Source organism: Grus americana, chromosome 2, assembly GCF_028858705.1.
Source record: "Grus americana isolate bGruAme1 chromosome 2, bGruAme1.mat, whole genome shotgun sequence".
NCBI lineage: Eukaryota > Metazoa > Chordata > Aves > Gruiformes > Gruidae > Grus > Grus americana.
Genome location: NC_072853.1, coordinates 149,326,386 through 149,349,944, shown reverse-complemented (window position 1 = coordinate 149,349,944; position 23,559 = coordinate 149,326,386). Strand labels below are relative to the sequence as shown.

Here is a 23,559-nt window from a genome sequence, read left to right as displayed (position 1 = left end):
TATATTTGGAGAGCAGCCCCAGCACACCACTTGGGAAGGCTCTGAATGAAACGGGCAGCTATGACCCAAGGCTCCATCTGCTCTCCCAGCTCTGCCCTCTATTCTGGATGCCCCTTCCATGGAAGTGTTCAAGGCCAGGTTGGATGGGGCTTTGGGCAACCTGGTCTAGTGGAGGGTGTCCCTGCCCATGGCAGGGGGGTTGGAGCTAGATGATCTTTGAGGTCCCTTCCAACCCAAACCATTCTGTGATTCTATTCTGGCTTGGGATAACTGCTGGTCTGCTGGTGCTCCTTCCTCATCCCTGGGTATCGCTGAAAGGTTTAGCAGTTTGCCTCTTGGAAACCCTCAGAAACCAGAACTAGCATTCATTTATGGGTTACCAAAGATTGGCAACTTCCACAGGCGTCAGTGAAAAGTGGTGCTAAGAAGCAGCACAGGAAGAAAACAACACCTACAGCCCAAGAGAAATGGGGCCACAGATAAGTGAGGGACCCACAACAGGAGAGCAGAAGTCACCCATCATGGCGCAACCCTCTGGCAATGCCTCCTAGGAGTCTGTACACACCATGCAGAGTGTTTACGGTGGTATGGGATTGGCAAATAATTAATAGATTGGCTTAAAAACAAAGAGTAAAATAGTTTCATTCCTTCCTAACCAAAATGTCTGAAGTGGGGAACCAGCTCCATGCTTATCTCCCATCAGCACAGAAAAAAAAAAATCAGCTCCTGAGTGATGAACACTTGCCTGGACTCATCTCTTACAATGCAGAGATTATATTGGGGGGGGGGGGAAGAATTTGAAAATTACAGTTTAACTATAAAAACTATAGTTTGGCCTGCCAGTTCAAGAGAAATACCTACAGCAGGCTGACTTAGCCCTTTCCAACCAGCTAGAGGACACCAGGAATGGGGATGCCCTCCCCTTGCAGGACTGTTCCAGCCTTTTCCCTCCCATTCCCCACACTCCAGGTGGAGGGTACCTGAGCCACTGCAGGCAGTACGGGAGCAGCTGCTGCTGGAGCTCCATGGTGGGGAACAGAGGAGGAAAAGGAGGCAGCTGCTGAGCATCCTCCAGAGCAGATGAGTCACCATATCAGCGGGGCAGGACAGGGGGAGATGCCGGCTGTGGCCAGTTGGCCATGGCCAGTGTCTCCCCTTGTCCCGCCCCACTGGGTTGCACATTTAGTCCATGCATTCAACCTATATAATTGCACCTTATAAAAGCAATGAGTAAAGCACCCGCTTAAATACCCACACAGCATTTGCAGGTAAAGGTTTCAATCACTTCTTACCGAGAGGCAAAGAAATCGGCTTAAAAATTGCCTCCTGTAGAGGCATTTGCTTGAAGCCGTTGCAGGTTGTTTTTAAGGAGAACAAGTCTGGTATTTGCATGCAAAAGTGCTGTTAAATGCATGTTATAGGTATTGCTCTTAGTTGTATTGATCAAGTAATTGCAAAGGCAATGCGCTAAGCGGGTACTTGTTTATGCGATGTGATTTGCAGTCACAGCTGCTTTGACTTGCCCTACAAATATACCTGTAATAGGACCCATATTTTAATTTGCCCTCCTGTCCTTAAAAGGTAGACCTAAACACAAGTCAGTTTGCCAGGTTAAGCCTTAATGCTGTTATCTGTTTGGGTTTTTTTTTCCAATAGCTCCATTTCTGATTTGGAATTAGTTCATCATTACTGAATGACATGGAAAGAACTATTTTGATTGCATCAGATAACAAAGCTAATAATGGTGTTTAAGACAAAATGTTATTATAGTCTAATTCTTCTAGCCTAATTTTTAAATCAAAGCTAAAAAATCGTGTTGTGTGATCAGTCCTGTGTAAACACACCTTTTTTGTTGAACCGTCCTCATGTCTAAGATGGTGAGTTCAACAGCAGCCGAGGACATCCAACACAGCCTATGATCGGTACCATGGCTGTAATCAAATCCTCTGCTCGGATCCACGAAGCCACGCACCAAAAGACGGATAGCAGCAAGGCTCATAGATGATCGCATTCACTGTCTGCAGCAGCAAGGGAGAGGGGGGCACACAGTTGATTAATGGCTTTGTCCTATATAATAACACACAGTGGAGTGAAGCCAGAGTACCTTGATAAAAATCATAGAATCATAGCACCATAGAATGGTTTGGGTTGGAAGAGACCTCAAAGACCATCTAGTTCCAACCCCCCTGCCATGGGCAGGGACACCCTCCACTAGACCAGGTTGCCCAAAGCCCCATCCAACCTGGCCTTGAACACTTCCAGGGATCCTGGAGATGTGATGCTTGTGAATCCTTAGGACCATGATCCAGGATGATAGGAGAGCAGTGCTGCTGGGCACGGAGGAGACAGCTTCGCCAGGGCTCACGGTGCTGGCAGAGAGCAGCATCTATGCTGTAGGCAGGACAACATTTTCCCATGTGCAGCCATTTTGGGAGGTGAAGATCAAAGAAAGACCTTTCCAAATCCCATCTAGCTTATCCCTATGGCATCTTCTACCAGTCATTTGGCCACGGTTTAGGAGGGAATTGGAACACGTTAGGGAGCCTTTGGAGGTGAGAGACCCAATTTGACAGTCCCCCAGTTCTGGCAAATGGCTTAGGACTGGGACGCGCTGGCAGGCGGTGCGGTTGTTCAGGGCTCAGCGCCGCTGTCCCCAGTTAAACCGTGGCAGAGAGGCATTCCTCTCCTGTTCCTGGCCTTGGTCTCAGGCAGTGTTTGCTGGTGAGGAGGACAGGTAATCAATGGAGTTCTCCCTGAAGTATCTGGGAAGTGAAAGACGGTGAGATAAAGTGATTAGTCCTGAAACTTGCATGTTTTAATGTAATTGACATTGATTAAATAAAAAAATGAACCGTCAATATCTTCCTTGCAGCTCTCTGTTACTGATACTATCCCAAAATGCAGCAATTTTGAGGCAGTGGGAACCGAACCAGCACAGGTCCCTTGCTGTGCCACCTTCCTTGGGCTCTGGAGGAGAGGAGCGGGCGCCTGGGCTGTGCACGCCGGGGAGCCGTGGGAGCAGAAAGCATTAGGCTCATCCACCCTAGCCTCCTCATCCTCTCTGTTATCCAGTTTATTGCAAGCTGCTTCTTGATTAAAATGAGCGGAGTGGTGGAAGAGGCAGATCCCATTCATGCCAACACCCACTATCCATGTTTGACGTGGTCCACCGGCAGGGCAGATCCTCCATTTTCCCCTGCATGACAGGTCTTCCTCAAGCAGAAAACAACCCCCCTGGCTGGAGGTATTTCATTTTTCAGATCTTCAGTGCTGAAGAACCAAATCATTGTCCTGTCATGCCTGTAATATTGCCTCCCATGGTTACAGCACATACCAAGCTTCGTAGCTAGGCAGAGAACGGGCCTGCATTTCTCCCCATAGACTGTTAGAAAAGCCAATTAGGCTGTTACTTAATTTTCCTCCTTTTTTTCTCCTTTATGCACAAGGGGAAGCAGTTAAAAATCTCCCTTAGCTCCATTATGTAAATTTTCAAGTAAATTCTCCCTGAATTGTAATTCAGCAGGTTTATTGTTAAAAATGTCGCCTGACCAGCACATACAGAAGCTGCATCCAGGGAAGGGTCACTCATCAAAAGCACAATGTCTCATTAGATGTGTGTAGATGGGGGAGAAGCTCCTCAGCTCCTCCTGTAGTGTTCCTCTGGGCTGAGGCGGCGGCAGCAGCAGCAGCAGCATGTGTGTAGGCGGGTGAAGGCGAGAGTAGGAGGGAAGCGGTCACGGTCCAGACTATCCTGCTAATACTTCTTCGGGTTCTAACCATTTCCCAGCCCAGGCTCTGTCTTGACTGACAGCTTTGGGGACAAGCAGAGCATCACATAATGCCTACGCTGGCAGATACCGAGCAGTCAGCCAGGAAGTGGCAAGGTGCGGAAAGCAAATGAACCATGTTCAAATTCAAACCTCTGCTTAAGCGGCTTTTGTTAATGAAGCCTCTCAACATTACTATGTACAGAAGAAAACACTGAAATAGTGGTGTTTTTGTTTTATATGCATTTGTATGCAATTAGTTTCCCTCTCCTTATTTTGTCATACCTAACGTATATCCTCTCCTATGGGGCATTCCTGTTGAAACGTACGGGAGCTCAGCATACAAGAATTTGGCTTGGACCTGTCATATGTCTTGGTACTGTGTGCCCAGGTCCTTGGAGAATGAAGAAAGGGGACCGGCACGAGCACTTTGGTGGGTAGGTTGTATCTGTGGCAGGCTCCATTTTCCCCGCAGAAATCCTCGTTGCTTTTGTAGGAGATGATTGCAGGACGATTGCTTCCTCAGCAGAGTCTTCCCTCTCCTCTAACAGACTTGATACAACCCCACAGCTAGCTTCTAGCCGCTCAGATGTGATGAAACTCTGAGCTCCTGGCATATGGAGATACTGTTTCCATGTGGAAATGCTATCCAAAGATATGCGGTAATTCTCCAGAGCTGAATCCCAACGATGGAAAGAGATTTCAGCAAAAAATATTAGTGGGAGAAGTGCCAAAGCATCTTGGAAAAGAGTATTGCTGGTTTCCAGAGGCTCAGAGAGACTGAACGCAGAGCTGAACCTCCCTGAAACTGATCCACGGATTCTGCTGAGATTCATTTGTAGAGTAGCCTGATGTGATTCAGGTCAAAGACATCATCAGAAACCATAAATACACAAGTTCTAGCCCTGTTTGCGTTATGGTTTTATATCTCTTTTTGCTAATCATAAGCTGTAGGATACCTAATTATTCTGATTTCTGTTATTAGAAAAAAATAGGTCATATTTGTGGACTAGCTTAAGCAGTGGAGTCTAAGGAGGGAATTTGAATTGAATTGAATTGAATTGAATTGAATTGAATTGAACTGAATCGAATCGAATCGAATAGAATCGAATAGAATAGAATAGTTCCAGTTGGAAGGGACTTACAGGTTTGGTCCACTGTGACTACTGCTTTGAGTTGGACTAGACCAAATGCCCTCCATAGGTCCTGTCCAACATAAATTATTCTAGGATTCTAAATGCTTTGAGAAATTTCTTGCAAAATGAGTGAAGACATGAATTCAAAGCGAAATGGATATTTTGCAATCACCCCTTGATATAAAACTACTCAGCAACCAGGCCACCTGTTCAGCTAAATTTCATCCACTCTGGGGGGCAGTGAGTGTATCTGCAGGGGCAGCTGTTGGGAAACAACAACTCCAGGCTATTTCCCCGGATTCCCCCGTGCATCCCCTAGATCATACCATCCAAGTTTCTTGAGCCATGTAGACAGTAATAATACATTCCCCAAACTCGTGTGTGATTTCTTATCCCCTGTACCTCAAGGTAGTGGAGAACTGGGATGGTTCTTCTTCCATCCAGTACCCAAAGCCTGAACAAAGCATTGAATGAACAGTTCTTTGGCAGCAACCACTGTAGCAGCAGCTTTCTGTAGGTTATCTTAATGGATTTATCACCCTGAACTAAGCCCTGACCATCTGTTCTACGCTCTAATTACAAATGCAGAAAAAGCTAATTCACAATTGCATCATAAAAAAGTAAAATATAAATGATTTAAGAGTAGGGTATGCATGCTTCACACTCCGATTGGGGGAAATTGCTCTCCCTTCAATAGGCCGACTTCCCTGATAGCAGGGTTTGCCTCTTTCCCAGCAAACGGGAATTCCTGAGGAGCAGGGCTCACCACAACAGGTTTTATTCCCCCTCATTCATCTTAGATGTATTTTTAAATTTGGGATTCACATAAGGACAGTTATAAACCTTCTTTCCTTCTTTCTTACATGAAGCCCCAAAAGATTTATTCTTAATGCATTTTCTAACCAGGGAAAGCACAAAATCATGCTCCTTAAAATTCCCCCCCAAACTCTGCATTTCCTCCATCTGACTTTTGCTGTGATGCAGGCGTGTCTGGTAGCATCGCCTGCTGGTTTTGTGCTGGAAACTCATCTTCACTGCAATGCTCTTGCTTTAGAAGCTAGGCAGAAAGCAGGGGGCTGAGTGTGCGTGCCCTGCTTCCTACGAAGAATCTTAAGTTCTTTTGTACTGCCACCGTCCGAGCCAGCAGCGGTGGCAATGGTTTAGCTGGGAGTTCAAGTCCCGATTCACTTGTGTGGGTGAGGACTCCTGGCAGCGTCCATCCTCTGGAAGTCTTATACTAAAAAATGGATGCAATTGAACAAGCTAAGGGGCTAAGAAGTAATATCTTGGTCCTCTGTATTTTTATGGGGTACATCCTCCTGCCACCAGCACCTCTTCCCAGCGTGCAGCGTTGTGCCCTGGGTCTGCAGCAGCTCCGGCAGAGCTTTCAGCAGCCCTAAGGGCTGAGACCCGGCTTGCGGGGGAGTTTGATGGGGCACTCGAACAGCCGGCTGCCTGCAAGAGGTACCTGCCTCGTGGCTGGACAAGGAGGCTGGACTCGCCTGGATTTCACTTGGGTAAGAATTACAGACTAATGAACAGGACTGTTGGCAAAGTGGGTGGATAGTGGAGGGGGGAAATATCTCAAAATGAATTTGGCATCTGGGTTTTTGGAGGCTTTTTAGTTTTTTTGGTTTTTTTTTTTCTCCAGTTATCTAAAAGCAGATAGTGATTTTCTCAAATGCATATGTTATTTGAGAATTAAGAAACATGTAGTAAGGTGAAAGCAGTGCAAAAGACCACTTTAATTCAAAAAAATTGCCTGAGGGATTCACAGGCTTACAGTGTGCAGTTCTGCTCTGCCTCATGTGATTTGCCTGCCTTAAACTCATTCCTTCAGCAGTACTTCAAGATTTGGTTATAATCCCTGGTCTCCAGCACGCTCACCAGTTACCTGTTGGAAAAACTAGCATTCTGTCCTCAAGACATGAGCTGGTTTTCCATTTCATGAAAATGGAGTGCCCGGTGGGGTCTGGCCCCGCACTCCCCACTCCCGCAGGAACAGGAGTTGGGGGGTCCTGTCCAGGGCCCATCTCAGCAACTCTGGGCTGAGCAAAAACTTCTACTCCAGCCGCGGGTGATAGCAGGACCGGCCAGATCTGCAGGGACAACTATCTTTGTGGGAACTTTAGGTTAGAAGCCTTTTAAAAGACAGAGTGTACTGAGCCGATGCTGCTGCTGTGTTTTGATCCATATTTGCTGTGGGGGAAGAGGGTAGAAAGGGTCAGAGTAGGCTCTAGGTTTTACACAGACCTCTTGTTTCCACACCATGCTGCCATTTATCTAGCAGGGGAAAACACTGGTAGTTCAGGCATTGCTAGCATGTTCATTAGCATGCATTGCTTTAATTTTTGAGCGGCAAGCAAAGATACCTTCCCAGCATACTGAATGTTCAGCAGCACTTCAGTACCAAAACCGAGCACAGACCTGACTGAACTCTGCGCTCCTGTTTGCTACTGTATTTCTGTAGTTCAGCAAATACACGGCAAGTGGCAACGACACACTTAATTGGTGGTGGCCCCTTTCTTATCCCTCCTTTATCCCATGGTAACAAAAGCTACAGACTAATCCTTGTGTAAATAACTGCAGATTTCTGACCAGAGGTTTTGCTCTGAAGGCAGCACCCCGACCGACGGAGCAGCGTGCTCCTTGGCAGACGTAACACTGCATCCTGAACTCACCCTGCATTTCATGTTATTTCTATTTTAGAAGCATATCACGTGCTACACAGCGCTTGGCTTGCAGAAACTGCCGTGAGGTACTCACACCCAACACAACACTTGGCACAGTGCTGCAAAGCCCCGGTCCCTGTTAATTTCTGATACTTAGCTGTCTTGTTGTTGGGAATTCCTGAAGGAATTTAATACCTGAATAGCTCTAAGCTCATCCAATGTTTGGTCTTATGGCCCCTGACTTTTTTTCATATATTTATACCTAAGGGCCAGCCTTTATCACCTAGCTCTCGTTTTGGTACTGCAGGTCCTGTTAATAGCAGGTGGATCTAGGATTAAACTCACTTACATTAGAAGTCTACAGCAAATACAGTGCAATGAAAAGAAATTGGCACTCGCAGCACATGATTCGGCTGTATGATCTACCATAGATAAACTGTGTCTTAAGAGTGCCCATTTGTCAGAGAATACTCTCATTTTCCAACTTTGGAAATTAGATACCTTTACCGAAATCTCTCACATCTTAGGACACTGAGCAGACCTCCACCCTTTCATAACTCGTTTCCTAATGCCAATTAAAACTACTGATGTGACATTTTGAAAAGCCTTTTGACACTTGAATATCTTTTTGACACCTGGCCTTAAGGAATCTTCTTTCAAAGTGTCACTAAAAGCATCTTGTTTAGAGAAGTTTATATTAGAAAGGAATTAAAACCATGCTATGGTGTGGGGTTTTTTTCCAAATCCTTCTTACAACTAGGAAGCACTGCTGATCTGCAGAAGGTTGTAGGTTAGAAAACACAAGAGATGAATATCAGAAACAGTGACAATCTCCTGGAAACAGCAGGAGAGAACAATAACAAAGAAATGGGGAACACTGTTGTAATTTAGATGTGGGACCAGCGTGTGCTGAGGTGTCTGGTTGGGTGGTTAGCTCAACCTTTCTTGCAACAGAAGGGTGAACTGGTTTTGGAGCGGTTTCTGGTCCACAAGAAGTCAGCATCATGTTTTAAAGCAAACTCACACAACGCTGGCACAGAAGGGAAAGATGTTACACACTATGGAGTCCGCGGAGGAGTTTGTTATTTTTGGCAGTTTTATGCAGCATGGATGAGGGAGTGAGAAACAGCAGTGAACAGCTCTAAAGCTTTATGTAGACTGGAAAAGGTTCGCTCACAAGTAGACCTCCACGCAACACTTAATGGAGCTGCACTTTCTGGAAGAGTCTTTCACTGAAGAGCCTTTTCTGTCTCTCAGTCTAAAACAGGCAAGGCCATTTTGCACAGACCAAGTGTTAGGCCTGCTAGAAGACAGGGTCAAAGAAACCCTCTGCTGTGCTCACTTGGTAGATGGGACTAGAATGAGGAGAGCTGGTTGTAAACAGCGGGTAGGTCGGTGGGTATAGCCTGGGCAAAGAGCCGCACGAGTGACAGGATCTGCTGCCTGCTTTGGTATGATTGGGTTTCTCATCTTGCTATATTTCCCCCAACATTCATCCAACTTCAGGCAAGAGCTGGCTTCAATTATGCTTTGCACATGGTTTCCATAGATGACATCTCAGCATGTCGGCGAAACATCAATGAGCTGGAAGAACAAGCTGGTTCATTAGCATGCAAATAAGCTCACTCCTTAATGAGAGAAAAGCTTTTTACTAGCTCATTGTGTCTCCAATACACTCATTTCTTCCATGTCCTACAAATAACATTTTTATAGGTCGAAGACACATATGGGCGTATGTCTCTCCCTCTGTGTTTCCATTATTCCTGCACGTACTCTACCCATACCTGCAATGTAAATTCTGTCCGGGTGATAGTGGACAAGAAAGGCCAGATAAAGTCATTCCAATATTTCAGTGTCAGAGCCAGTGTTTGTATAATAGAAAAATAATTAGCTTATTAAGAGGGCTAAAGAGCTGTTAATTTATCTGCAAAGTTCTGCTGCAATAGCTGTACTGGTAAAGAGTGTGAACAAATCATGCCCCAAATCCACACAGCTGGATTGCAAAGCCAAAATGCTGGAGCAGAGTCCTCTTTGGTCATTTCCCTCCGTGCCATCTGGGGAGAGGTGCAGCTGCCTGGGAGGAGAGGAGATACCTCGGCACAGCTGTGGTGGTAGAGGGTTTGCTTGCTGGGTGTGCCAGCAGGTGTTGGTCCATGTGTGTCTGTGCTGTATTACATCTTCTCATCTCTGTGTAGTGCTTCGTGGTGTTTTGGATGTGTTGATCAGCACCCAGGAGTTAACATCTTTTAGCTGACCACTGATTCCCACCCCTGCCGTCCATCCGCAGGCACAGTCCTGCCGCCGAGCTCACTGCATGGCCAGCCCCACTTCTCAGCATTTGGGCGGCATCCCTCTGGCCCGTGGGGCTGCAGGTGTCCAGTGCCTCATGTAGATCCAATGTACAGCGTTGAAAGAGCTCTTTTTTAGCTTCCATAGTTCAGGGAAGTAGTTTAGACAGGCAAAAAAGAGGAGTTTTGTCAAGGTATGGTAAGGGTTTTGCCATTGCTGCACTATCAGCAAAGTTTGTTGAGGAGAGACTGGCCACAGATTTGGGGATTTTTTTCCTGCAAAGCAACGCCTGTGGTTCATAACCACCCCAGCCCACAACCAAACTGATGTCTATCAGTGTGTTTTCTTCCCTGTGGTGAAAAGATGAAACCACTTTGCAAGTGACTTTGTTCTGCTCCAGAGTAGCCAAATCCCAGCAGCGGCAGCACGGACGCCTTCCCCGTCCAGCAGCCCGGAGCCTGAGCACCCGCCCTCACCTCCCCGCACGGCAGCGGGTCCATGCAGCAGGAGGTCGGTCTGAATTCGGCCTCACAACCCTGAGCAGTGCCCATGTGCCCCACACACTATCCCAGTGCCAGTAGTGGATCACCTGGCAGGTCATCCTGCTGCTCCAGGGCAGGGGGGCTGGCCTGGGGGCGTTTCATTACGGCCCTGGAGCAGGTCCCAGCATCCCCAGGCACGTCCCTCCCAGTATGGCTTGTTGGACAGACGTGCCTTAACGTGTAGACCACAGACATGCAGGAACACGGGGTGAACACACCTCCAGCCAACGCAGGTCTTTCAGGTCACGTGTGCTGATGTGCGCTGCTACGCTTGTGCTTCTGCGTGTGGAAAAGTCCTCGAGAGAAGATGCAAAGAGAGATTAAAAACGGAAAGGAGGGAATGTGAAGGAAGGGATGTACAGAGCAGGCTGACAGCAAGACGATGCTGTTACACACGCAAGGATCACGTATAGCTTGCTGGTCATCTTCAATGGCGCTTTTATTCTATAAATAATAACTTTTTGAATGTATCTTGATTGTCTCAGAACTATGGTTTTCAGCAAGCGTTGTGCTTTCCTGGGTCCCTCCTGGTCTGGTTGCTGTGGCTGGACTGAGCTGCAGCAGGCACGTGGGTGTCGGGCTGCACGGGCACCTGCGGGGGGGGGCTGCACGGGCACCTGCAGGGGGGGCTGCACTGCCCAGTGTTTCGGGATGGGACACCCCAGCTCTTACCAGTGAGCAATGTTTTGGGGTTTTTTTTTTAAGGATAAAGGATACCAAATCTTTTCACTAGTTCGACTCAATTGTCAAAAAGACCCACCCCATGACATGAGAGGTTGTTATTAAGATGACGAGGATAAATACTAATGGGCACACAGACTGGATGCGAGCGTGGTTCTTCCTGTTACATGTGGTTGACACAAGTAACATTTCGCCCTCCGCAGAGGCTGTCATTTTGGTTTGCGCCTTGTTCCTCTGGGACAGCCGTCACCGAACAGGCTGCGCTGTTACTTCTTGTAACCTGCATCACCAGGGCAGGGGCTGGTGGCCCTGAGGCTGGGCTGAAACAGGCAGGGGTGGTGGTGGTGGTCCCAGGCAAGGTGGGTCAGGGACATTGAGGCCTGTTGCTTTCACGTGGGGCCCTGACAATTGATCCTTATAACAGGAATTTTTAGCCAACGTCTCATGCTCCAGTACCAAATAGCCCAGGGGCCCAAACCTGAACCGTCACCTCCCTGCTGGCTGTAGCTGTCACGTGGTGGTGCCTTGTTATGGGGAAAAAATGGCTTATGAAGAATGAAAACCTTTGTAGTATAAAATCAATTGATCTGAATGACTAAATCAATAAACGTGACTCTGCTGACTGCTCATTTTCATACCTCAACAAAACTTGAGTTTTTAAACAGAGCTGCCACTAAACCTGTATCCTGTCACTCAAAGCTCTGTAGCACCAACAACTTCAGCACAGGATTAGAAACCCACTTTTCACAACCAGCTTCTGAGGGCAGAGAAGGAATAGTAACTGGAGAACACCTTCGGGAGCTTGTGGCACCCTATAAACCAAAATAGTCAAGATTACTGTGACAGACTCTTTTTCCCATTCTGGCTAGGTAGTTAGTCCTCACACCATGGGAATGAAAACATGGGAATGAAGGAGTGAAGCTTGGAGAATGTATTCTTCTAGTTAATCAAGGAAGATACTAGAGGTATAAGAGCTGTGTATTTATTATTATTTCCTAAGTCGTGAACTCTGGCCTTGTCTTTATTGGATACATCCTGTTCTTCGGACTCTTTCTCTGGTGTGTCTTCCTTTATCTTCCTCTAAGATCAGAAGTAACAGAGCATACACAGGAAATGGGCTAAGTCCATGGAGTCAAAAAGGCACCTCCTGGAAATGTGGACCTTCTACCTAGTGCTGTTATGTTATACCTAGCATAAGAGCTGTCAGTTACTGTTGCGTTTAGCAACTCAGGATTGCACAAAAGCATAACGGCCAAATCCTTTATTGCATAAGGAAATTGTGTATTTTGAAGGTCTGGAGGATGAACCACTGTGTCATGCTGAGCATACGTTTTCCAGAGACAACCTTCTTTTTTTTCCCCATGGTGATGAGTCAATTTGGTATCTCCGGCTTGTTCACCTATCGCACGGCAGTGGAGTTATCTGTCATGGAATCATAAGGAAACCTTGACTGATGTTAGGGTTCAGGAAGACCACGGAGCTATACAGAGCTGTGCAGAGCATCCTGAGGTCTACGATATCGATACAGGTTAGGCTTCCCACTGTAACCACTGACTTTGCAGCTAATCTGCAGAACTTTAAAGACACCTTATTAGACTTTACACAGTAAGATTCTCGAAATGAGCTGCACTTCCTCCTCCACATCACTTCGTTCTAGGAAATCATGTAGCTAAGTGTTCAGTAATTGTCAATTGTAAATGGATATTAGGAGCTATTAGGGGAAAAAAAAAAGAATACATCACAAATTCTTTGATATTGTATGGACATGTCATCTCTAAAAATGCAGTAAAACTAAGAGAGACAAGTAAGGAACAGGACAATGACCAAAGGTATGGGTGGGAGGCCACACAAGAAGTGATTAAATATACCCTGCATGTAAGTATACTTAGGGAAGAGTTTACTGAGAGAAGATAGGATGGAGACCCATAAGAACACAAGCCTTATAGCGAAGCAAAATAGGAAATGAACATGCACTGTCTCTTCTACTACAAAAACTAGGAGATATATGTATTCTGGAAACGTAGAAATGTATTTCTGCCATGTTCTTCACCTTTTCTACATCAACCACTGCTGGAGATGGGCTACTTGTTTGGACAGACTCTTTGCTTGAGCCTGGACGTCCATCCTTATGCTTTCTTCTGCTTCACTGTGATGGCATATGCTGTCTTCAGGCTTTGAATTATACAGGGATTTTTTTTTTTTTGCTTAATTTCAGCCATCTGAAGGAAAAGAGGTACCGCCAATGAGTTGCTGGGGAGAAGACTCTTGTATAAACCAGCAAGAGAGCTATGAATATAATAAATGTATTAATGCACTCTTCTATCTTAACTAAGTTGGCATGTTAGCCAGGAAATGTCTACTGCCTCTGCATAGTCTCCATTTTGACACTAGGTGTTGTTAATGAGCTGGATTTATGGAGAAATGAATCACGTGGTAGAAGAGGTGCAGATTCACGTGAAGAGGATATGGATGAAATAATATGTCACCATTTGAAACTTCTATTTACTAACAAAATAATTTTTTGTTTGTTTTTGCCCAAAGCCAAGTTTGATGTCAAAAATAACAGAATAAAAGTTCCTCTTGGATCTGAAAAGAACCCTATTTTGCTCTAACGGTCTTGATTTCTTCTCAAGATCCAGGGTTAATCAGCAACAGAGATTTACTGGAGGAAGAGTTCATTTCAGTTTCTACTATTGAAGGGAGTACACAGTTTGACGGGTGATGTTCTGCCATTGCTGCAGTTTAGCAATGGGTAATCAGAAACTATTTGAAATCCATTAATTCTATCCACTACACAGCAGTTGTTCCCTGCCAGCATAACAATAAAACAAGTGTAAGTTAACCTCAGTGCTCCTACTCAGGGATCAGGGGCCACAGAAGGGAAGCACGGAAGTGCTGGTACCGCTGCAGCCAGCAATCCGTACTGCCTCTGCACCTGCTTGGGGAAAACCAGAGGAATCCATTTCTGCAGCAAGGTGTTGACCAGAAACACCCCTCAGAAATGAGTCTCTGCCAAAAACTGGTCTGAAAAGCCTGGAATTATCCACTTAGAATCCCCTTAGCCACAATGGTCCCGGCACACACAGAACAAGCAAAGACAGAGAAGTGTGCAGGGTCAAAGCATTAGACTCTCATACCCAAAGCTCTAGTGCAACTTGAACCCACATTGACAGCGCCACCAATTTTGGTCTGCTGCTTTGCTGGTTCACATTCATTAGAAAAGCAGAAATCGTGCCTGACCTTTCATCAACACAGTCCAGTTTTGTGTTTCTTGATATGCAGATGTGCTATATATCAAGCATTGTGTTTTTCAATGCCAAATCAAAACCAAAATCCTTTTTTATGAAAATGAATGGCAGGGGTGGGTGGGTGCGCATGCATGTGCAGTGTGTCGGTTCCAGATGCCTTGGAACAGACCTTGCAGTAAGCAGCAAGCTGAGCAGGGCACTGCCTAAGTTCAGCGCAGTCAGTAGGAAGTTGGGTGGTTCCAGCAAACAGGAGGAACCAAGACCTACAGTGCCTCCATGCTCGCTTCTCTCAGAACCACAGTAAGTAAGAATGACTTAGACATGTTTCTTTCAAATCAGGATCTACAGTCTGCATCGCTGTCCTGGGATAATCACCTACATACCCTGTCTTTCAAGAAGCTGAGCACATCTCATTTAGTTTTCATTCTGCACAGCTGCTGGCCACAATGCCTACTTTTGTCTAATTGCCCAGTGGTTACAGCTCTGGAGGAATGAACCTCGCTTCAGTTCCTGTCTTTTCTTAAGAGGGCTTTTCCCCTTGCAGGAGAGCACCTATCTAGGAGGGTGTTGTTCTAGGTAGGGTACAGTTTCTACATCTTACAGCAGACACTCAGTAAACTAGAAGAACATTTCTGGCAGTGGGCACTGGAGACCCAGACTCTCGTTTCCCAAAGGAAAAACCTAATTGTTACCCCAATCTTAGGCTGAAGAGGTTGCTCAACTTCTCAGTTTTTATAGCCTATTAATCATGTGTTCTTTTCTACGTAATAGCAGAGCTTCAAAAAGAGGCATGAAGAGCAGTTAGTGCCTAGAATATATCCTAGCATCAGGTAGCTGCAGAGTGTTTTGCTCGTGCTTAGTCATCAAGCCTGACTCCTATGTCCAGAGCGACTGATCTGATCTGCCCACTGAACTATTATGTAAAAGGAAATAGGAGGTCCTTCCCCATCTGCTCTTTAAAAGAAGGTAGGCGATGACTTCACTCAGGCATGGCCCAAGCCAAATGGTACGTGCTGGGCATGACCTGGGAATTTTTACCCAGCTGAGCCTGAAGAAACTTTTGAACATTTTGTTTTCTGATTCAGATCTGGAATGAATGTGAGCTGGGCTGCTCTTAGCAAGGCTGGGGGAATTCTTAACTTAAAAGCGTGGCATCTCTTGACTGACTTGACAACTGAACTGCAGATTTCAAAATGCAATTTGGGATTTAAGTGTTTATATTCCACTTAGATCTTATTTCTGACACCCAAGTGCATTACAATTTTGAAGTGACAGAACTCACAAAGCTAACAATTGTGAAGGACGTAAAACAACCTCTATCCAACATTTTTGGATCATCAAAGTCTGCATTATACAAGTGTAGTATTTTTTTCATTTGTTTAGCTAATCATTTTATGTAAAGTAACCTTTTATGTCTAGAATAGAAGTTTCCCAAATTTTATTTTTAAAAACTTACATTTGGTTGTTTGTTCATATATTTACTTTTATTAGAAACAACAGAAATTACTTTGTTTTTCAAGACCTTCTCAAACAGAATAAGCCACACTTTAACATTATGGTTCCAATACAAAATAATGAAATTCTAATGTAGGCAAACTATACAAAATGTAACTAGAAGAAATTAATTCTTATTTTACTTCCATCTGGTACACTTTCAAAGTTGCAGGATCTACATCCAGTCATTCCTGTCAGTTACAGCGTATCACTTGTCATCAGTCCCCTACCTGCTCCATAGCTGATAAGAAACATCCTCACCTTCCACTCAGTTCTGCCAGCGTATCATGCATTTTGTTTCCAGAGTTCTTTTTCATTCTGATGGCTAGAGTACTGCTGAACATAAGGTAAAAAAATGAACATGAGGCCATATAAGTGAATTTACAACAGAAAGATAAAGTGTTCCCCAAAGGGCTACCAGAAAATCACGCTGCATGTCAGAGGAGGAAGGAGGGGGAGTGGTGGGATCCTGCTCATGAGCAGTAATGAATACAAAAGATATAAACGTCCTCAAACCAAAGCGGACTAAAACTAAAAGAACACAGGTCCCAAATTTCTTTATCACATTTCTGGTGGGCAGGAAGTAAATGCCTTGTTGGCGTTCTGGTCTTATGAAATTCAGTTTTGCACAATGTTGTCTGCATTGGCCTAACTTCTGTACAGGACTTCTTCTCAGTTTTCTACAATAAGCTCACCTGATAGTGATGCTCCCTGAAATCTTCTGCTTCAGTACATTCCTGAAAGTGTTTATTACAGAGTGTTATAGCCAGTGTTTTACCTCTCTTAGATGCACCACCACGCTTCAGCAGCACTACGCTACCAAAGGCTGCAAGAAATACAAATTCCCTGTCTAAAACTGCTGCCTTCTCAGAGTCCATTTTATCTTCCAGTGAAAAATGAAAAATTTAAAGGGAGATTGCAAGCAATAACTTATCAATCATCTGTCTTCTCTGTGCCAGGACAAACAGTATTTACTTTCATCCAGGGTATGTTGTTATCCATAATTATTAACTCTGCCAAGTTCCAAGAAATATAAATGGGATGTTTTCTACAGAGGCCGGAAGTATACTGTTATCGTAGTTCTTTTAACTTTCAGTTCTTGGGTTATTTCACACAAGAAATTGTGCGGTTGTTTTTAGGGGACTTGTTATTTCACCAGATGTCATATTTTCTTGTTTAATAGAGATATAATTCCTATAAATGTGCATGGGAGTTGAAGGAACATAAGAAAAAAAGAATATACTGTATTTTGGAAATAATTTAAACCTATTTAATAAGCATTATAATGTTAACACATACCCAATATTGTTGATCTACCAAATTTCAATCTGTAGTTTTACAGTTTAGTCTTAAAACAGTAACAAAAAAATTAACAAAGTTTCTAAGCATTGAAGTTGGATACCTAAAATATGTTTAAGACAACATACCAGATATGTTTCTCTTTGATAGCTGGACCCAAAACCCCTTATGTTTCATAAATATTAGCACTGCCAAACATCTTTAAAATAGTTATTTTGGTGAAATTTGTCAAGATGATTAAATACGTTTGTACCGATCTGCCTCTGCACTTCCCTGTTTCATCAAGAAGCCCGGCTCAAAGGTTAGATCTACAATATACTCCTGAGGAGGGAGCAGAAGCCCAGCTATTCCTTGAGGAGACTCATCAACCAGTTTAACTTCATTCCAAGCTCTGTTATACTCGCCACGAACTAAGCTGCAGCCAATGCCAATTCTGTCTGCTATCACCTGAAAAGGAAAGAAAAAGGAGTTAATCACAGTTAATACAAGTAGCTTGTGCAATACACAGCAAAGCCAAGAGACACTTGAAAAGAAAACAAATACGTGAAAGGCCAAGAGCTTTCTTAAAACAGACTTTGTAAATCTCTAAAGTGTTCCAAACTCCCAATCTTTATTGTTGGTTCTGCTTAGAAAGTGTAGGGTTTAAAATGTTATTTTACCATATTCTATGCATATAATGAAAAAATATTCATTTTACGTCTTTTCAGACACGGATAGATTTGTTTATCAGCCAGTCCTTCAGATCTCAAATGAAGTGCAACACCCACAATACCCAGCAATGTTTTCTTCTAGTTGGAAGACTTATTTCTGAATAACATTTTGAAGAACTGTCTATGCAAGCAATGAGGTGTAGGTACATTGCACACATATAGCTAGTATGAAATATCAACTGTAAAAATGTAACGTTTTTATCAGCATAAGTTTAGGACTGCTGCTTCACTCCAAAGCACACTCCTTGCTTTTCAGCCCTGCGAATGTGGGAAGCAATGAAATGCGAGGCAAGCGTCTGCTAGATGAAACACCTGCCTCTCCTCTCTGCTGCACTATCACTGACAGACCTATAATGGTTTCCAGCTACAAAACTGCTTTCTCAGAATGCATCTGCTGTGAAGGAATGAAATCCTGAAAGATTTCTAACTTGTTACAAATGGACAAGGAGACTCATTGCTTAGACTGCTGTGGGTTTAAGAGAGATGAGCCATCCCTACAAAGGTTTCCTAGGACAGGGGAGGGTAAGAAAACATCAGTGCTGCTTCAGCACAATTAATTCATGCCCTCAGACCTCCACAAAATGCAACAGGAACCTTCTTTCCCCATGGACACCATAAATTTAGGATTGTGGTCTTTCTCCTTTGTACTGTTTCCTAGGTCCTTCTCGCTCAATGTGCTCAGCCCTCGCTTCTCTTTTCCTTTCCATCCAAGAAGGAGAAAAGTTCAGCTCCTCAACAGGCCAGGGAAAAGGATGGGCCAGATAAGCAGGCTGCACCAGTACATCTTCACATGAAGACAGAAGAAATTAATTTTCCCAGTCTAAGAAACTAGAACATAAAAGCTGTTATATCCTGTCACAGAATACTGGATAGATACCAAGTAAAAATTGTCCCAACAAGTTTACATTTGCAGCATGGAAAAAAAAGGAAACTGCATAATTCAATATTTTACAGTTTACAGAAAATATAAAATGTTTTGACTCCCAATCAAATATTTTGGCTTTTTGCCATTTATCAAGTATTCTGCTGATATCACCTAAGACAATTTAATGACAACAAAAATGTTTACAGGAAGATGCGACGTTGGCTTTCATTCACTGGGAAATCAACTTTGCCAGTGAAAAATTACTTCAGTGTATAAAAAGATTTTACATGAATATAAATATCATACTGATGCAAGTATAATTTAGTTTATAATATCCAATTAACATCAATGATGTTATGTTGTAAAATAAACGTTAAGGTACCTTGAAAAGTAACGCCCTGTGGTAGAACGTCCCTTTTTTTACTTTCCCGATAGGCACAACGTTGCATTTCAGTTCAAATTCTATTTCACTTATGTGAAGTTCCCAGCCGAAGTCATGTAGTTTGTCTCTTTCAATTGGGCCACCCATCTTGTCTGCAACAAACCTGTTCCAATTTATACCGGGATCAATTACATCTATAATTCCTTTTGTATTTATCACAAAAATATAGCAAAATGAAATGTATACAAGCAATAAGTGAATGACACATAAGACTTTAATACTCTCGCCATGTTTGCTTTAATTATTTTATTTAGTAACTTGTATTTTAAATATGCTCACTGTTAAATACAGGTAACCATAACACAGGTCATTCACATTTGTCACAGACCTAAACCAAGGTGCAACAGCTGGCAGCAGAGATTCTGGAGAGGTCTGGTATAGGCACAAAGTCCTCAGGAAAAACCCCCAGTAGCAGTTACTTACTGAGGAGGTAGTTCAGAAGCTAGTGTTCACCTTTACAGCTCAGAGATGACGTGAGCTACGTATTACAATCCCTAGCCCTTCCATTTGTTTCAAATAGTAATAAAGGCGTGAGAATATATATGACAGAAACAAAGCCACAGGCAATAATCCCAACACAGGAAAGCAATAATACCCAGAAAGGGTACTTCAACTTCTACGTGTGCTTGCTGATACTGAAGCTGGCATTTGGGGGGTGAGGGGCATGTATTTACCCATTAACAAGAATGGCTCAGCCAAAGAAACAGAAGATCAGAACTCACAATCTGTGCAAACACTGCCAAAAGCATGTTTTATGGGTGACTGTGCACACACAGGATCAAGCCCTGATTTGTAAGTCCCTACCTCCTCATTCACACACCTCCACCTCCCCTGTGTGCGGCCCCCACACGTGAAGACCCTTCTTCCCCCAAAGCGTCCTCAGTCACAGGCGCAAGTGTTATCGAGGGCCCTCGCTCTGGACAAGGTGTTGCAGAGCTGATGTGGGAATCACAAGCCACTGCTTCAGACAGGGAGCAAAACTCTGCATCCCCTCCTCTGCAGTAAGCGTGAACAGGTTCTGTGCTCACAGTGCATGCAAGGCAACCTCTGAGGCCACATTTCTCCAAACCCGGGGCCTGAGGAGGGACTACTTGCAGCAGCATGGGCACAGGGGTTAGCACCGCACAGGCTATATGTGGTATCTTGAAGTTGGGAATTAGTGGGTGAACCTGAAGAACTGGGGGGCTCCAGGCAGTCACTAGTGCTGCTTGGACCTACAGCCAGCCCTCCATAAAGAGAGCAAAGCTTCGTGAGCCTACGTGCATGCCACTCTCGCGTGCGCACAAAGATGCGCTGCGTTTGTTTAAGAGGAGACAGCCAGCACTATTGCGTGTTCCCTCACCCACCCCGGCTCCCTCCCCGGTGAGCACAGCGGGAATTCTGCTCAAGCTGCCGGGCTGCCCAGGGCTGCTGCAGCTGCCTCCTCCTCCTCTTCCTATTCAACACACGCTATTCAGGCAGCCACTTAAAATGGAACGTACACATAAAAATCCCCCCAGAAAACATTCTCCTCAAATTTCCCATGATTGTTTCGCTGGGTTGTGTGTCTGCAAGTATTTCATTGGTGTGTTTGAAGAGCGGATTTGAAAGAGCATTTTATGGATTCCACCTTGAGGAAGGCAGCGTGATTTATACACAGCTGGATAGTTTAAGGATGAATATCTGTCCTGTCAAATTTTGCAAGCAACAGAAAAGTCATTCCTCATATGACATTAGACCACTTCATTAAAAATGAGAGTTAGTAGAAGAAACAAATTTTGTGAGACTCAGCGGGATCTGACGCCAAACTCTCCGGATTCAGGAGGTAGCCAGGAAACTGCTCAGATAGAAAAGGTTAAACTAAGGAGAAGATGAAAGCAGACACACTGCTTGGAGATGACAGTGATTGGTGCCCAGGCTGAGTAGTCAGTGTAACTAATGAATCACACATTGAAAACAACACTCTGTACATGCACCATTGCAATATTCTGGCACTTATTAAATCATCAGGATGTTAATTACAGTAGCATCTAAAAATCACACTAGAAAAATGTCTCGTGCTTTTGGATCTACAGGAAAACAAAATACAAGAGAGTTTATGTCCTAAGGGGTTTCCAAACCAACTAGGCAAGAGAGATTGTACGAGAAACAGCAGACATGATGCATATAAATTGCAACACAGTCTCAGTATTAGGCTAGGGTTTTAGCCTGTGCTTTTAGGCTCTGCAGCACCTGGGTCTCTCCTGTTCCTTGATGATATAGATGCCATATGCAGCTGATGTGTTCATTGGAAAGGACCAGTACAGATATACAAATGTGAAAAAAAATTAAATTGTCCATATGAATATTTTCAAAACGAGAAATTTGTACCCTTTTGTTGCAAGTGATATTTTATTTAAAAAAATAATTACAACAAAATTAGAAACAAGAAGCTTAAAAATCTAAAATTATGTCAAAATTCTGGACCAAAGCTGATTTGGATTCAAATTAAGGATGGGAAAAACAACAAATTTGGAAAAGTGGTCCTTGGATGAGAAAACTGTTATTTTACCAATTCCACTTATTTGCATTATTTATGGAAATACAATTCGGTACTCACTGTGCAAGAGCCACAACCTGTTCCCGAGTAGTAGTTAGTGGTAGAATTGTTTTGGTAGCATCATTAATGTAATCCAGTAAAATGAAGTCAGGCGGTGGTAGCCAATGTGACTTTTCTAGGTTTATTTCATCATGGACTTTAGATATAACCTCAGTAACTTCTTTCATTTTTTCCTCTTCTTTTTTCCCCTTCCCTTTTCTTACACAGAAAACAATATACACTTATTTAGAATACTGTAATGTCTAAAGTCCAAATTCTAATACAGTAGTTCTCCAACAGGACATTTTAGACAAACTGATTTTAGGAGAAATATTTTCTCTTGATAATCAATAGTCCAAAATCTACAAAGCAGTAGAGAATATTTGTGGAACATGCCCTCAGAAGATGGTTAGGAACCAAATGACACTAGCTCCATATTAATATTCCTGTAAATTCTCATTTTATGTTTGTCTGTGGCTCTGATATGCTTTTCCCACACATGAAGACACTTCATGAAGACACTTACCTACGTACAGCTACATAATAATAACAAGTTTTTAGAGAGTATATAGGAAACATTTTTAGACTGTTACAGGTTGGTTGCATTTGGTCACACATGAAATATCAAGAACTCCCATGAGTTTTCACTCGATAGAGATCTGGACTTCAAATAAAGGAACAAGTGGTATCAAGAGCATGGCTGAAATCCTGACAGGACATGCCAGGTGGTATTCTCTGTAGTTGCAAATCCACGTACTTCAAGCATTCTACAAACTAGAACAGGGTTTGTCAGACGAGGATTTTACAAGAGATCTGGTTTTGCTGACTTTTTTCATTGTACATGCTACATTTTTCACTAATGTTCAGAATCTGAAAAGTGACTGTGATCCTGAACAGGCATCATAAGCATCTAGCAGAGGTACAAATGAAATGCTTGTTCTGTTTAGCTAGAATAAGGTACAAATGAAATGCTTGTTCTGTTTAGCTAGAATACTGTGCATTTCACAAGTTATGCAGCAAATATAAAATCAGTATCTTACCAGAAGTATCGTTAAGATCTATACAATCAGAGAGTTTAGGCTTTTTCATTTGTGGGAGCACATGGAACTTGTGTTTTGTAAGCATTATGTCTTTTTTCAGCATAGGTCCTGAATAATTCTAATGTGAAATATGACAAAATTTCTTTCCTTTGTTTAACAGTTCTGGCTTATTTGTTAAAATCCATAATACTTCTGCTATTCTTGGAAGGAAAAAAAAAGAAATAAAGGACAACTAGAGTACATGGCTCCAGGGCACACTATCATTATTTTATGCTTTTCAAATTATTCTTAAATTTTTACAATGAACAGCACTCTTAAGATGGAAGGCACTGGACAAAGCAGAAGGGCATATATTATTATCAGTTCTAATTCAAGCAATTTGTCTTCAGACTACTTTGCAAACTTTTACCTATTGAGATTTATCATATTCACAAAAAGCCCTTTTCATAGATTTCATAAAGCACATTTTTTAGAAGGATAACCAATTAAGATTTAATCTTCAAATTACAGAAAATTCACCACCTTCTTAAATAAACTGTTCCGGTTATTAATTACACTTATACTTGGAAAAAGCAGACAAACAGTTTTCTTTATCTAATGTGATTCTATTTAACTATAGCCAGAGGACCTTACAATGCTAGATTAAACAGGTACCTACTTTTCCATTTATACACTTACGATTATGGTTAAGAATACCCTGTTTAAAAAACCCCTGAATTAGTCCCACCGCTCTGGTATCTGACTTAGCAGGTTTTCAAAACAACAATTTCTACAAATGGTATAATTCTCGTTCCTTGACCATTTTCTCTCTTTGTCC

The 23,559-nt window shown here is 43.3% G+C and overlaps 1 protein-coding gene across 3 annotated transcripts in view; it reads right to left on the bottom strand.

Moving 5' to 3' along the window:
- Positions 1–15,851: 15,851 nt before the first annotated feature.
- The window catches only part of ARMC3 (armadillo repeat containing 3), a 63,354-nt gene continuing 55,646 nt past the window's right edge, over positions 15,852–23,559 (bottom strand). For all 3 annotated transcript variants that reach the window (XM_054816069.1, XM_054816072.1, XM_054816070.1), the window contains 3 exons: positions 21,724–21,921; positions 19,086–19,248; positions 15,852–17,575 (listed from right to left, as the gene is read on the bottom strand). In XM_054816069.1, coding sequence (XP_054672044.1) covers positions 17,366–17,575; positions 19,086–19,248; positions 21,724–21,921 — 571 coding nt within the window. In that variant the 3' untranslated portion in view covers positions 15,852–17,365. The remainder of the gene's footprint in view (positions 17,576–19,085; positions 19,249–21,723; positions 21,922–23,559) is intronic.